Source organism: Idiotropiscis lumnitzeri, chromosome 2, assembly GCF_059441095.1.
Source record: "Idiotropiscis lumnitzeri isolate Australia: NSW breed Sydney's pygmy pipehorse chromosome 2, RoL_Ilum_1.0, whole genome shotgun sequence".
Lineage (NCBI taxonomy): Eukaryota > Metazoa > Chordata > Actinopteri > Syngnathiformes > Syngnathidae > Idiotropiscis > Idiotropiscis lumnitzeri.
Genome location: NC_142392.1, coordinates 4436192 through 4451967, shown reverse-complemented (window position 1 = coordinate 4451967; position 15776 = coordinate 4436192). Strand labels below are relative to the sequence as shown.

The window sequence follows — 15776 nt, the reverse complement described above, 5'->3', positions numbered from 1 at the left end:
CTCTGTAACGCAGAGTCTCAAAGCGAGGAGGGAGCGAGGGCGAAGGAAAAAAAAAAAAAAAATGTAAATAAATAAATAAAAATTCCCCGGGCTTCATCTCGCCAGAGGGAATGCCGTAAATACCCCGCTGCGTGGCAGCACGAATCAGGCGCCGCCGCTACCAGAATCATTACCTTAACGACGTGATGATGGCACGAGGTGCGCCGTGCCATCTCCCTCGCCCTCCTTCCCGCCCGCCAGCGCTGTCGTGGCAGGCGTGATGGGGGAATAGCTGCGAATCCTTCCGTTGAGGTGCCAGTTGTTCTCACACGTATGCGACCGTGTCACGGGAAGCCTTAAAGACTCCTGTCATACTTTGTCACGCGACTACGAGGCGCTCGCTCGCTCTGATATTTAACAGCGCCAATGAGCTCGTTCGTCATTGGCGCGGGATTACAGCAGCTTGACAATTGAAAAGGGATTTCTAATTAGTTGGACGGTTACATCTAAAACCCTCTTTAACCAATCCCTCCCTAATCCTCCTCATTTCCATGCTCATTTTCCTCACCCAGGGAAGTTGTGCTCAACTTTTCCCGTCGCTGCCCCGCGCTCACCACTCGGCAGCTTCCGCCCACGGTGACGAGAGATGTTTGTTTTCATGTCATGCGTGTTCGGTCATCGATAATACTCAGGTTTATCCTTGGGTGGGCTCGGCGAGTGCACATTTTTGAGTGGAGCAATGCGTCACGGCGGGGATGTGACTGATATACGGCCTGAGCTGTAAAGACGTGTCAAGTCGACTGCGCCGGGCTATTTTTAGTCCCGTCGGTCCGCGCGCTCTTTTAACACATACTGTGCCATCCTTTCAGCACTTCGGCTCCACTTTGAATGTCACATCTCGGGGTCGCCGCCGCCGCGCCAGGTTAAGTGCAAGCACATCTCCGTCAGCGTCCGTAGCCGTCAGTCACTCCATCGGAGCATATTGTTCATCGTAATCGTACCCCCTGAATCCATCCAGCCATTATTTTTCACCCGTTCGGTGAAGTCAAATATTTGGGTTGTCGGCTTCCGTCGTCGGGACGCTGTTCACAAATCGGCCTCATTGTGTCAAATGTCGCTCTTGTTGCTTTTGCCGCAAAGCTGTGATTGGTCAGCACATTTGGACTCTTGTGGCTGCGCTGATACCTTCTGCAATTCACTTTTGCTCATCAGTGCATTTTGTGCACACGAAGCGGCGTGACCTTGATGGAGCTGTTATCTTAAGGCATCTTAAGTGCTGATTCATCCTCTTAAAAGCGCAAAGAATTTTCCATTCTCTGCAGGTTATATGTCATTTGTGGGCGTCATCGCTCTATTTGCTTGCCTGTTGACACAAAACTTTAATCTTGAGTCAGTGAAAAAAAACTGCGGCTTTGTTTCATTGGATTGCAACAAGGCCAATCCTCACATAGAACCCCCCCCCCCCCCCCCCCTCCCTCGCCGGCGGCCAGGATGACGCTAGCGTGGTCAGCCGGGGCCAAGCGCCCCAAACGAAACGGTTAATGATTTGCCGCTTGACCCGGCCGCCGCGGTCCGGGCGGCGAAGGCCTGCCTTTTTTTCAGTTTCCGTCGGCGTGAATGAGGTGCCGACTGCTCTGTCACTTATATTTATTGCGCCCAAGCGGCGAGGGAAAATGTGGCATAAAATTGAACCGGGCCTGTAGCTGTCAGCGTCTTTTCATTAGTGGCTTAAAGAATCAAAGCAGGCGGTGTGAGGTGGTGAGGGAGCCGCGGCGGGCAATTATTGCCGGGTAAACCCCGCAGCTTGTCGACTGTGCTGCTGGTGCCGGTGACTCACTCTTCCGGATGTCTACCTCTAACGGACCTTGAGGAAAGGATCCGGTTGTGTTGACAAAAAAAAAATAAAAAATAGGTTTTATTCCTAAAAAGTGTTGTTAAAGGGCAAGTCAACTTAAAAAAAAAAAATCTAAATTTGGTATTTGGAATTTGGCCACTCGCTGTCAACTGAAAATGACATCACGGTTGCTCGGGTAACGGCCAATCACGGCTCACCATTTTTCTGAGTTTGTCAGAAAGTCAGTGCTTTAAATATAGAGCTGTTTTCTGACTTAACTTGACGAGTCATCAGTCTTAGAAATAGTTCAAACAAGGACGCCGCTTTTCCCAGCCCGGCCGTCTCCATCAGTCGCGGTTTCATCCACTCCTCAAAATTCCGCTTCTCGTCCACCTCCTCATCACTTCTCACACACACACGCAGCTCCATGCACCCCCTCCCCTCCCACACACACACACATACAAGCATGAATAGAGCTGAAAAACTGCGGTGCATCATCAACTGTGTGTAGGCCCCTTTTGAATATTTGTGGAGGCATGTGAATGGCTTGGGGGTGAGGGGGGGGGGGCGTTTGGGGTCCCCGCAGCGCAGCAGAATGCATGCGGTCACACGTTTGTTGTATTTGACGTCTATCCTCTTGTCACCCCTCCAGCGCGACTTTTAGCCCAATCAGTGCCGCATCCATCTGTTGTCGGACGAGATGGCTCCTTGTTAAGACTTCTGAATATTTAAGATGTGTAACGCCGCGGCCCCTCGATGAAAGATGAAGCACGACGCATTTGTTTGAAATCTGTCTCATCTCCCTCCACCGTCGCTCTCTCTCTCTCTCTCTCTCTCTTTCCAGGTTTAAGTGGGCAGCCGGCAGACATCGAGAAGCGGAAAACAGTGTTTGGGCAAAATTTGATACCGCCCAAAAAGCCCAAAACGTTCTTGCAATTAGTGTGGGAGGCGCTGCAGGATGTCACGCTGATTATCCTGGAAGTGGCAGCCATAGTTTCACTTGGCCTTTCTTTTTATAGACCGCAAGATGCCAAACGAGAAGGTAGGTTGGTTGCCGTCATGGTCCGCTTTGTCATCATTGTGAAAGACAACATAAGTCGTGTTTGTTTATAGAGTTGTCTGACCGGTATGTATGTTTTTTTTTTTCATTTTATTTATTTTTTCCCCATGCAGACTGCGGGAAGGCTGCCGGCGGCGCAGAGGACGAGCACGAGGCGGAGGCGGGCTGGATCGAAGGCGCCGCCATCCTGCTGTCGGTCATCTGCGTGGTGCTGGTGACGGCGTTCAACGACTGGAGCAAAGAGAAGCAGTTCCGCGGGCTCCAGAGCCGCATCGAGCAGGAGCAGAAGTTCACCGTGGTCCGCGGCGGCCAGGTCATCCAGATCCCCGTGGCGGAGATTGTCGTGGGCGACGTTGCGCAGATAAAATACGGTAAGACTGATTTAATTTTCGCACTTGAGACTTGCTTGGCGAAAACATTAATTAAAAAAACATATATAAAAATGTTCTTTGTGCCTTCTGGTTGATTTGCAGGGGACCTTTTGCCCGCCGACGGTCTCCTCATCCAAGGCAACGACTTGAAGATCGACGAGAGCTCGCTCACGGGGGAGTCGGACCATGTCAAGAAAACGCAAGAAAAAGATTTAATGCTGTTATCAGGTGACGAGCCAAGTTATTAACATCGTTAGATCAGCCGTGGGCAAACTACGGCCCGGGGGCCACATGCGGCCCATTAAACGTTTTAATCCGGCCCGCCATACTTGGGGGAAAAAAAATTAAATGAATAAATAATATTTTTTTATTTTCTAAATAATGTGCTGTGTTATAATGCTTTTGTTCATTTTCATTTAAAATTAAATGTATTTTTTTTTCTCCAATGATGTGAGGTTAGCAAAACATTCCATCCATCTGCTCCTGGTCCGGCCCCCTCTGTCAAATTTTAGAACCCATTGTGCCCCCCCCAATTAAAAGTTTGCCCACCCCTGCTTTAGATGCACTCGCGGCTATTTTGAATTGGCGAAGCCTACGAGGACGTCAGCGTGAGGCGCTTTAAAGAAGACTTTCTTGTGATATTTTTAATTTACTGTAGTGACTCATCAGACAGTTCCAGCTGGGTTCGCAAGTCCTTGACTTAAGTAAGCCATCCCGCTCCTGTTTATAGAACATAGCATAGATTTTTTTCAAATGTAGCCTTTTTCCACAAGAGCAGTGTGTCAAGTGTTCCGCTCACTCGGCGAATAAATCAAGCGAGGCTTGTATTTTTGGGTCTGTAAATGTTGCGAAGCTGAAGTGGCGTCTTTGCTCCTCTGCCTCCTCGCTCCCGACAGGCACCCACGTGATGGAGGGCTCGGGGAAAATGCTGGTCACGGCGGTGGGCGTCAACTCTCAAACTGGAATTATTTTCACGCTGCTCGGCGCCGCCGAGGACGACGACGACGACGATGAAGACGAAAAGAAGAAGGAAAAGCAGGAGAAGAAGAAGCAGAGGAAAAGTGCGTGTCCTCGCCGACTGGCTCGGTTTCTCTTTGCGTCATTTTCCGTGCGACGCCGCTGGTTTTGCATCGCGATTCCGCCATTTATTTTTTTGTTTTTTATTTTTTTGCAGACAAGAAGCAGGACGGCTCCATTGAAAATCGGAAGAAAGGTGAGTTGCTATTCAGAAAAAGATGAGCCCAGCGCACGCACACTCACAGAGAACCTGCTTTTTAGTCATGCGAATCGACCTTGAACGCACCGTAAGCTGATTTCGAATGTATTAAGCGGACCTTTATTAGCATTCACCGATTCCCAATTGTTTCTTTTTAAATCTGCTTTCCAAAACAAGCAAAAACAAACCTTTTTTTTTTATTTTTTTATTTTTTTTTATTATAACCCAAAGCAACCGCCTCCTAAAAACGTGTGTCGTTGATTTCCGAGGAGTTGATGTGGAACGAGTCAGGAAGCGCGTGTGCGACGCAGCGTGCCGACTGCACGCCGCAGCCCGTTAAATCCGACGCGAACGCCAATAGCGGGTAAAGCGTAGGTGGTCCCATTAAAGTGTGTATAATCGCCTCGCAAATGTAGCGCCCACATTTATTAGCCGGCGTCCTGCCTCCTATTTAACGGCAGCGTGTAATTGGCTGCCGCGCTTCTTCTTCCCGGCAAGTGTTTTTTATTTTATTTAATTTTTTTTGCATTTCACCGCGACCCCGTTTGACACGACACAAGCTGTGCTGGCATCCTCATCGTCCTGCCCCGTCTCCCCACTCTTTCCTCGCCTGGCACATTGTGCTTTGGGCAGCAGGTGCTACCGAATCCAGTTACAGCGATTAGTGATGAAGAGATTAAAGCGACGCAACAATTCCGGGGCCAGAACATCTGCTTTCCACTCCCCCCCCCCACCTCCTCCGACCCTCCCTCTCTCTGCGGCTCCCACCTTGTGACTCCCGTGGTTGCCATTGCGTCCAATTTGAAGGCGGACAAACATGATAACAAAGTTTTGTGGCGGTAACCGGCGAACCCGGGGTTGGTGGTTCTGCTGATGGCACTGGGGTCTGTGACCACAACCTTGGCGTTGGTCCCCGGTGCACAGATTCCCTCTGTCTGCCAGGAATCAGCCGTAATCCTTTAGACTGAGATTACTCCGGCCGTGTAAGTCCAGAACCTAGCGCAGTTCGCGGCAGCTCCAGTAGCCCAGTGCTACCCCCTCTGCAACTCCATCACCCCTCCCTCACGGGTGCGCCACTGCATGAGGCGTTTAATTTCCTCATTCAATCCATAAAACATACATACACCTTTTCAAAAACATAGTCCCTGCCTCCCAAAGACGTATTTTTACGTCTTATTCTTTTTTTTTTGCGTCACAGCGCCGTGTTTTTATAGCATTAGAACACAATATTCTGTTGGTCTCGCAAAATCAGTCAAAATCCAGAAAGAGGCTGGGGTTGAGGGGGTTTCTCTAATGAAAATGGCTGGGATTAAATGAGTTAAGGCATCCAAAGTTTGAGAGAAGAAAGATGTGACAATTGTCCTGGAGGGCTTTAGCAGCTGTATCCTCACAGCCCGGCACGGCTAATGATTTCATCACGGCTCTGCGGAGACCAGCGCTCATATTTTATCTGCTCGCGTGTCGTCGGGATTCTCGTCTGTTGTGCCTGCGAGGGAGGAGAAACCGTGAGATGGCACTGTGAATATGGAGGCATGTTTAGTCTTTACAAACACAAATCATTTTTTTTTTACGCATTTTATTTCGCGACATCAAACGGCTTCTTGGTTTGCAGCCAAAGCGCAGGACGGCGCCGCCATGGAAATGCAGCCTCTGAACAGCGACGAGGGAGCCGACGCGGAGGAGAAGAAGAAAGCCAACCTGCCGAAGAAAGAGAAATCTGTCCTGCAGGGCAAGCTGACCAAACTCGCCGTACAGATCGGAAAAGCGGGTGAGAGGCTTTAAAAAATATAAATAAATACATGGATTTATATATTTATTTTATTTTTTCTTAAAGTCCCTGTAAAATGAATTGCGACTATGCCTTCACTCTAAAAATGTAACTTCCCGCTACCGCTTTAAGTGCCTCATTGTCAGCCTCGAGTGCATGCACGTCACGCATGTAATGATTATTTTTTTAATTTATTCAAATTTAGCTGAGTTTTTTAAAACGTCCTGGTGCGACATATTTGCATTCTTCTCATGTCATTTCAAACATCTTTAAGTTTGTTTTGGACTGTTTGATTTTCAATTTCGTCTCTGCTTCCTCTCAGGTTTGGTGATGTCGGCCATCACCGTGATCATCCTAGTGGTGCTCTTTGTGGTCGACACCTTTTGGATCCAAAACTTGCCCTGGGTCAAGGCTTGCACACCCATCTACATTCAGTTCTTTGTCAAGTTCTTCATCATCGGCGTCACCGTACTGGTGGTGGCCGTCCCCGAAGGCCTCCCGCTCGCCGTCACCATCTCGCTGGCGTACTCTGTCAAGGTAAAGTCTCTTAACCTTGTTAGCTGCGTGGCCTTTTTGCCACCAGCTTATGCTTTAGCCTATTAAATGTTGCAGGCCAGGGTGTTAAGACATGCTGAGTGATACCTGAAGGCCAAGCTATGATCCCACTCTGTTATCCAGCGGTAGTGATTTTGTAAATGAAACTTCAAATCTGCTGCATGAACCAGTTGTAGTATTTTTAGACTCCACTAGATGGCACTCTCTGTTCAATATTGGGCTGAAAGCACACAGACTTGCCTTTTTTTTTTTTTTTTTTTAATTTTTAAACCAACAGTACCATCTACAGGACTCAAAAATACAACAACTGGTTCATGAAGCAATTTTGAAGCTTCATTTTCCCGTCACTATCCAGCGGCGAAGCAGTTTGTGTGTAGCGGTTGACTGTCGTCCTGTTGACAGAAAATGATGAAAGACAACAACCTGGTGCGTCACCTGGACGCCTGCGAGACAATGGGCAACGCCACGGCCATCTGCTCGGACAAGACGGGTACGCTCACCATGAACCGCATGACGGTGGTGCAGGCTTACGTGGCCGAGAAATACTACAAGAAGGTCCCGGAGCCGGAGAACATCCCAGCCTCCATTTTAGATTTCCTGATTCTGGGGATCGCCGTCAACTGCGCCTACACGACCAAGATCATGGTACGTCCGGGAAACAGTACCGCTTGTGGTCACGATTCCGCTTAAGTTGGCCCGCTCATTATCTTCACGCCTCCTCCCCCCCGGTAGCCTCCAGAGAAAGAAGGCGGCCTGCCTCGGCAAGTCGGGAACAAGACCGAATGTGCCTTGCTGGGATTTTCTACCGACCTCAAGCGCGACTACCAGACCATTCGCAACGAGATCCCCGAGGAGAAGCTGCACAAGGTGTACACCTTCAACTCGGTGCGCAAGTCCATGAGCACCGTGCTGAAGATGGCCGACGGCAGCTACCGGATGTTCAGCAAGGGCGCCTCGGAAATCCTCCTCAAAAAGTAAGCGCCTTGCGTTTGATGGGTTTCGGTCCATAGGTCTCCGCTTGCTCCAGATGCCCGTGAGCGCTACGCAAAACGTCTTAAAGCAGCTAAGAAGTTCAAGTGCATCCCACCCGAGCCCCTTACTTTGCGACTTATAAACAGGCGCTGAGAAAATGAGCTGGTAACAACCCCGTAAGCCTCTTAACCAAGCGGGCTTCTTTTTAACCCACAGAGGGCTTAGCGTGACGTCACGCTCGCGCCGCTCTGCATTCAAAGGCTTTTGTTTTCTCCTCTTGTCTGCCCCTCACTGTTATATTCCGCTCGTTCCAGGCCTTTTGTCCATTCCCAGTTGTCTTATCGCCGTGTTCCACGCTCCCAGGTGCTACAAAATCCTGACGGCGTCCGGCGAGTCGAAGGTGTTTCGGCCGCGAGACCGCGACGACATGGTGAAGAAAGTGATCGAGCCCATGGCCTCGGAAGGCTTGAGGACCATCTGCCTCGCGTACCGAGATTTCGCCGTGAAGGACGGCGAGCCCGACTGGGACAACGAGAACGACATCCTCACCGGGCTCACTTGCATCTCTGTGGTGGGCATCGAAGACCCCGTGAGACCTGAGGTAATAAAAACGAACAACTTGAACGAGAAAGATCTTTTTTTTTTTTTTTTTTTTGAAGGTCCCCGATTACATTTTAAGTCTTAACTTAAAAGATAATTTATTATTATTTTTTTTTTGGAAGGTCCCCGACGCCATTCGAAAGTGCCAGCGCGCCGGCATCACGGTGCGCATGGTGACGGGCGACAACATCAACACGGCGCGCGCCATCGCCAGCAAGTGCGGCATCCTGCAGCCCGGAGACGATTTCCTCTGCTTGGAGGGCAAAGAGTTCAACCGACGGATACGCAACGAGAAGGGAGAGGTAGGCGGGAAAGCGGCGCAGCTCACATCCCTCAGACGCTTCCAGAAATACTTTTGGATGATTCATTTGGATTCGCGTGTTTCTAGATCGAACAAGAGCGCATTGACAAGATTTGGCCCAAACTACGAGTGCTGGCTCGTTCTTCCCCGACTGACAAGCACACTTTAGTCAAAGGTCGGTTCATTTTGTCGGGCACAAATGTGCGGCGTTGTCGCTTTTGGGTTCAGCTCACGTCTTTTTTTTTTCTGCTTTAGGTATTATTGACAGCACCGTGGCCGAGCAGAGGCAAGTGGTTGCCGTCACAGGGGACGGTACCAACGACGGTCCCGCCTTGAAGAAAGCCGATGTCGGCTTCGCCATGGTGAGTCACCGCGTGAAAGTACTCGCGATAGGCGGCAGACGTGGCATCACGAACCCCCCCCCCCTCCCTCGCAGGGTATCGCCGGCACCGACGTGGCCAAGGAAGCGTCCGACATCATCCTGACGGACGACAACTTCTCCAGCATCGTCAAGGCGGTCATGTGGGGACGCAACGTGTACGACAGCATTTCCAAGTTCCTGCAATTTCAACTGACCGTCAATGTGGTGGCCGTCATCGTGGCGTTCACGGGCGCGTGCATCACACAGGTTCGTCTCAGTGAAGGAGTTGACGACCCAAGTCAGGGTTGAGTCAGTTGATTATTGAACGATAGGTGAATTGTGAGCTTGTGGTCGATTTGGCGGGTAAATATATATATATATATATATATATATATTTTTTTTTTTTCTAAATGACCTTTGGATGAGGGAGAAACCTTTTGGCCGCTTCAGATGCAAGCTTCGGGAACAAAGGCGTCACCCATTGCAGAGCAGATTTTTTTTTCAGTTTTAATTATTTTGTTCATTCATTATAATAGCCATGGCCACGCCCCTTTTTTGCACACATTGATGATGCAGTACACATTCTTAAACCAGCACTTTTGATTTCCAGGACTCTCCTCTGAAGGCGGTGCAGATGTTATGGGTCAACCTGATCATGGACACCTTCGCCTCGTTGGCGCTGGCCACGGAGCCGCCCACGGAAGCCCTGCTGCTCAGAAAGCCGTACGGCCGCAACAAGCCTCTCATCTCTCGGACCATGATGAAGAACATACTGGGCCAGGGCGTGTACCAGCTGGTCATCATCTTCACGTTGCTTTTTGCCGGTAAGGCACGATTTGAGTTTGCTTGCTGGATTCGCCCCCGAGACTGACGTTCCGCCAACGCCGCAGGAGAGAATATGTTCGACATCGACAGCGGCAGGAACGCGCCGCTCCGAGCGCCGCCCTCGGAGCACTACACCATCGTCTTCAACACCTTCGTCCTGATGCAGCTGTTCAACGAGATCAACGCCCGCAAGATCCACGGCGAACGCAACGTCTTCGAGGGCATCTTCAACAACCTCATCTTCTGCAGCATCGTCTTCGGTACCTTCGTCATCCAGGTACCGCCGGGTTCTCGACCGCTACGCTCACCCGCCAAAAGCGTTTGCGCCTCTAATGGTCTCCTTTTCTTCCTTCCAGATCGTCATCGTGCAGTTTGGAGGGAAGCCGTTCAGCTGTGTGGCTCTCAGCATCGACCAGTGGCTCTGGTGCACTTTCCTGGGCTTTGGTTCTCTGCTGTGGGGGCAGGTAAGGCTACGATTTACAACTCAACACTGCCCCTTTGTGGTAGGATTGGTGTATTGCAGGAAGCAATTTTTATGCAGACGTATTTAAGTATTTAATTAATTATGTCCTACTTGTGTACTAAATTGCCAGTGTAGCGGGGTTATTCGTTTTTTTTTAACATTTTGTTTTTTTTAAATTCAGTTCAATTTAATTCCCCTCATCCAGGTCATTTCGTCGATCCCCACAAGCCGCTTAAAGTTCCTGAAAACGGCGGGCCACGGCACCCAGAAGGAGGAGATCCCCGACGAGGAGCTGGAAGAGCTGGACGACATGGACGAGATCGACCACGCCGAGCGGGAGCTCCGTCGCGGCCAGATCCTGTGGTTCCGCGGCCTCAATCGCATCCAGACTCAGGTGATGAAACAAAGGCTTTGGGGTGGGGGGGCAGCTTTGGGGAAATCCCGCCCAACCGATGCCGCTCACAAGGGAATCAAAAGCCATAATGTCTTTTAACTCTCCATTGCTGTTGCAGCGGCACTGTTAACCACTGTACAGTGAATCGCCTGCTATTCGCAGCGTAATTCCTTGATATGGCGGCCAAGCACTACTTTTGTCTGAATGAAGCTCCTCAGCACACGTCGGTCACGGTTGGTTCGCGTGACGATATTGCCCAAGCGGCAGTTTTTCAGCAAACGCCCGCCCACCCGTGAATAGTTGGGGGTTCACTGTACTGCTTTCGTGAAAGGCGTTGAGAAAGGAAAGCAGCTGATTGGTCAAAAGCGTTATGAAACTTATCAGTGCCTTTTTTTTTTTTTTTTTTTTTAAACGACTCGCTGTATTTTTCCTCTCTTTTAACAAGTGATATTCTACTTTGGTTCTATGGTTATTGCTCTTATTTCACCTTTCTCTCTCTCTTTGTCCTTGTGGGCTTTCTGCTGTCACGCTGTGTGGTTCTTTGCAGATGGATGTAGTGAGTGCGTTCCAGAGCGGAACTTCCTTTCAGGGGGCTCTGAGGCGGCAGGCCTCCAACTCCAGCCAGCAGCAGCACGATGTAACCAATGTTTCTAGCCCTACACATGTAGCCTTTACCTCCACCTCCTCCTCCTCCACCACTACTTCTCCTTCTACTACTACTTCTACTACCACCACCAACAACAACAACGCCACCAACTCCGCTTCTGCCGCTGTGGGGTGTGAGTGCGTGTTCTCCCTCTCGTGCATGAGACGTGTTCTCCTCTAACCTCTCTCGCCTCTCACTCTCTCTTTTTCCTCTCCCGTCTTCTTATTGACACAAAAAAAAGGCACCCACATCTCTCATCAAGCTTGGATGCCACATGATGCTGTTCCTATCTATGTACCATGTGACCAGGTGGCTTCTGGCGTGGAGCTGTGTTTTCTTTCTCTGTCATCACCTTGTCTTCTGTTCGGCTTCTGCTTGGAATGTCGTTGGGTTTTTTTCGGTTTGTTTTTTTTTGGACTGTGATGAATAACGAGGGAAATGTGTAATTGTATGCATTTTCTCAGCGGCGTCTTCAGGATTGAGCAGGTCGCGTCTGCCTCAGTCAGTCCGCGTCGCAGCGCTCTTGTCCCTCGCTGAGTAAATGTTTTGAGTATACGCCCATGGACACGCGCTTAAAGAACGCCTCAAAAGCGCCACGAGGCTTCCTTCCGGCGGCGGCGGCGGCGGGGATGATCCGGATCGGCACCCTCGCGGCTCTCCTCTCCCGCAGATCCTCCTGATTGGCCGGGAGCAGCGTGAGAAGAGCTTGACGGAAGGGGATGAATGTCAACTGTCGGCTTTTTCTTTTTTTTTTTCTCTCCTCTCAACAGGTGGAAGAGCTTTGGTCAATAACTTTTCATTCCAGGTTCAAAAGCTGCAAGGTGGTCCTCGGTGTGTCTGTGTCAGCAGTCGTGTGTCGGTCCGCATCCCACTGACCCGCCGCGTGTTTTTCTTTAGATTCTGTGAAATGTGTCATGGGCTATACTCAAAGGTTTACTGCCGTTAGAGCACCAGGTAGCACACGCTCTGCATGGGCTCGCTCTCGGCTCTCGTGTGCCAGTTTTGTTTTTTTGTATTTTTTGTCTAATGACCGACCCGCTTGTGGACGTGCTTGGCTGCAGCAGCTTTTTTTTTTTTTTTTTGTCCATTTTGTTTGTTCGGACGCCACAAAAAAAACTAATCGCATACGACTGACCATCCATCTGAAGTCACGACCCGCTTGCTCTCCTGTCTTCTCGTCCATCCTCTCTTTCTCTTTCTTTGGACTTGTTCTCTTTTCTGGCTTCTGTCTGCTTTTTCGTCTTCTCTTCTCTGTCCTCCCTCCACTTTTCTCTCTTCTTCTCTTCCTTTCTTCTCCTCCAAGCATGTCCAAAATCTTTTAGGCCCTCCTCTTAGTTCTGCTCTTGGTTTTTTGCATTTTGATGAATAATCAGAAGCGGGCCTCTCCAGAGCGTTTGGTGACGTACTCACACGTACTCAACACACTCGTTTGGGTTTGCCGCTCGCTCACTTTGTGCACCGTCCAAAAAGCGCTCCGACACACGGCCGCCGAGCCCGCCTCAGCAACGTCCAAAGGCTCCGTTTCGTTGAAAGTTTGCTATTTCAAATTTTTAACGTTGCTGGAGGCCTTTACACGAGGTGTCAGAACGACTTGCACGTTTGCTTCACTGACGGCGTTCTTGTGTTGAGGCCACTAAATAAAAACTCACCTGGTATTGACACGCGCCTCGGCCTCCGACACCATCCGCCCGCGCCGGTTGTCTAACGTGGTGTTCCCCCCCCCTTCCCCACCCCTGCCTGCAGATCCGCGTGGTGAATGCATTCCGCAGCTCCATCTCCCTCTATGAGGGCCTGGAGAAGCCCGAGTCGCGGACCTCCATCCACAACTTCATGACCCACCCGGAGTTTCGGATAGAGGACTCGGAGCCGCACATCCCCCTCATAGACGACACGGACGCCGAGGACGACGCGCCCACCAAGCGGAACTCGGCCAGCCCCCGCAACGCCTCACCTGCTCCGCCCTCGCCGGCGAGCGCCGTCCCGCCTCCCGGCGGCCACGCCCTCAACCCCGCCTCCCCAAACCAGAACAATAACGCTGTGGAGAGCAGCAATCACCTCCTCCCGGAGGCCACCAAAGCGGGCGAGCCCCCCGTACCGGGCAGCCCCCTACACAGCCTGGAGACCTCCCTTTGATCGCAAAGCACGCCCACCTCCCTGGAAGGCACCTTACCACTTTTCTACACTGGGAGGGGGCGGAGGGCGAACCAGGGGGGGGTCTGCGCTGGGCGGGGCTGAACGAACATTGGGAGGAATGGAACGGCTTGTGTGGATTCTTTGAGCTTCTTCTTCTTCTTCGCTTCTTCTTCTTAAACAACACCAGGACTCCGCCGCCCCCACTTTTGGTTTGTCTGACTGGACGAAGGCGTGATCATAAACTCTGGATTGAAAGTGACCTGTTTCTTATTCTACTCTTATTATTATTAATATTATTTGAATTTGCGACGACGAAGAGGAGGAGGTCCTCGCGGCTTGAAGACGACAGAACATTTTCACTTCTCTTTAATCTCGATGGTGTTGTGTATTTAGCTCTTCGGCCCTCGCTCACAAAAAAAAAAAAAATAATTTCTGCTCCATTTGGCTGTTAATATTTTGACTTATTTATGTTTATGGACGGGGGGGGGGGAGCAGGTCTGTTTACAAAGTTTGTAGATACTTTTTTTTCCTGTTTGTAGGCGCAAGAGCTTCCTGACGTATGATGCAGAAAAACTGGGGACAGATTTAAAAAAAAAAAATATATATATATATATGAATGAGAAAATTATTTCAGATACTGCTGTATTTTCAGGAAAAAAAGGGTGTTTCTATTGAAACTTAAGTATTTTTGCCTGCAAGTTTTATTTGTTATATATTTGTAGATAAACATAGAAACTTCTAGCCAAACCAATAAACACTAAGTCTTGTATAGCGAGGAGGTCCGCCCGGCCCGGCCCGGCCCCGATGACGTGTTTTGGAAAATCGTTATAAATATTTACTCTATAGTTTCCACGTGCATAAAACCTTCCGGGAAAAGAAAAAGTCCTCGTTTTCATCCATTACCCTGTGTTCAAACATTTCCACATGTTGAAAGCTTCTCACCACAAAAAAAAAAAGGGAGTCAACGAGGCTCGTATTTAGCAAGCGTGGCCTCTTCCGAAACAGATTCAGAACAAGGTGACACATTTTTTACATTATTATTTGCACAAAAGGAGCAACACAACTTGGGTTCAATTGAGTCGAAATTAGTCAGTGAATGTGCCTTGGCTCGAGTCAAAGTTCAAGCTTGATCAACCCTGAGGATGCTTGCTAAATATTGAGCCCTGACAGTCGTTTTTAAGTTATTGGAATTTATGTACTTCACACTTTCAGTGCTTCTCAATCCCCCTCACAGATGCAACATCAAAAATGTTCCGCTCTCTTCCTCCCCTTACTCACAGAGGAAACATTTTTGGACACCTGGTGTACTGGAAACACTAAAAAAGGATCTATATATTTTCTTTCTTTTTTTTTTTTTTTTTTTAAATAAAGACGAGGCTTACACTGGTATCTATCTGCACAGGGTACTTTATTTCCTAGCAAGAGTTTTGATACAGAAACAACAAATGTACCTTTGTATTTTTATGACGATAAAGTGATTTATTGAGCTTTCATCATGCTCACGAGACAGTTTGCGGGGAGGCCACTCAAAAATGTGTTGTTCTGGAATATTCATCTCAGGGTGCAAATAGGTTTGAGGGAGAGAGAGAGAACAGGCCTCTTTTTGTTGTTTTTTTTTTTTGTTTTTTTGGGATTGGTGGCTGCACGTTCTTCCTGCAGACCCCCTCGGCTTTCTTCACCCGGAGGCGTGTGGAATAAATATTGAGGGTGCTGGCCTATTGTCCTTGTTTGGTTTTACAGATATGACAAAATAGCAGCTAGGAAGACCTTGAAAACACAAAAAGCGGAATCCATACCAGGAGTTTGTTCTGTCGCTTATTCCTGTAAAACACAGGAATGAATGTTTTTTTTCCATCTGTTTTATGGATTATAATTTTTTTATCTTTTAACATTTGGAAATAAAAGTACTTCATGTCTGTTTATCTTGAGCATTTTAAATGGATATCGTGATTGGATTTACATTTGAAACTTGTCGAGTAATGTGTATGGTTTTTAAAAATAAATAATGTATTTAGCCTACTTGGAGCGACCCTGTTCATTTTGCAGTAGCCCCCCCCCCCCATAAAATTCTATATGAATTTACTGGATGAGTTGCAATCACTAAACTGTCTCGTTTGACCGTACTTATTTGTTTTATTGCAGATACAATTATCAAACAAACAAAGGCCCCTCACCATTGACTGATACATAACGTTTGGCTCAGTTGTTTCAACTTAAAAATGAGCATTTTAATCATTTATCATACTAAAGAAATAGACCCGATATTTTAGCTTACCTGCACTTACCCCAATTGACCAC

General features: G+C 48.9%; 1 protein-coding gene across 6 annotated transcripts in view; it reads left to right on the top strand.

Moving 5' to 3' along the window:
* The window catches only part of atp2b1a (ATPase plasma membrane Ca2+ transporting 1a), a 69180-nt gene extending 53683 nt beyond the window's left edge, over positions 1–15497 (top strand). For 4 of the 6 annotated variants that reach the window (XM_088281702.1, XM_088281694.1, XM_088281686.1 and 1 more), the window contains 19 exons: positions 2658–2855; positions 2987–3244; positions 3347–3472; positions 4141–4305; positions 4419–4457; positions 6073–6228; positions 6551–6765; positions 7186–7428; positions 7516–7757; positions 8119–8356; positions 8478–8657; positions 8744–8831; positions 8912–9018; positions 9093–9284; positions 9628–9841; positions 9908–10119; positions 10199–10306; positions 10511–10699; positions 13089–15497. In XM_088281702.1, coding sequence (XP_088137828.1) covers positions 2658–2855; positions 2987–3244; positions 3347–3472; positions 4141–4305; positions 4419–4457; positions 6073–6228; positions 6551–6765; positions 7186–7428; positions 7516–7757; positions 8119–8356; positions 8478–8657; positions 8744–8831; positions 8912–9018; positions 9093–9284; positions 9628–9841; positions 9908–10119; positions 10199–10306; positions 10511–10699; positions 13089–13478 — 3560 coding nt within the window. In that variant the 3' untranslated portion in view covers positions 13479–15497. Of the gene's footprint in view, positions 1–2657; positions 2856–2986; positions 3245–3346; positions 3473–4140; positions 4306–4418; positions 4458–6072; positions 6229–6550; positions 6766–7185; positions 7429–7515; positions 7758–8118; positions 8357–8477; positions 8658–8743; positions 8832–8911; positions 9019–9092; positions 9285–9627; positions 9842–9907; positions 10120–10198; positions 10307–10510; positions 10700–11246; positions 11479–13088 lie in introns of all 6 variants that reach the window. The other 2 variants (XM_088281728.1, XM_088281719.1) reach the window with 2 other exon arrangements.
* Positions 15498–15776: the final 279 nt, after the last annotated feature.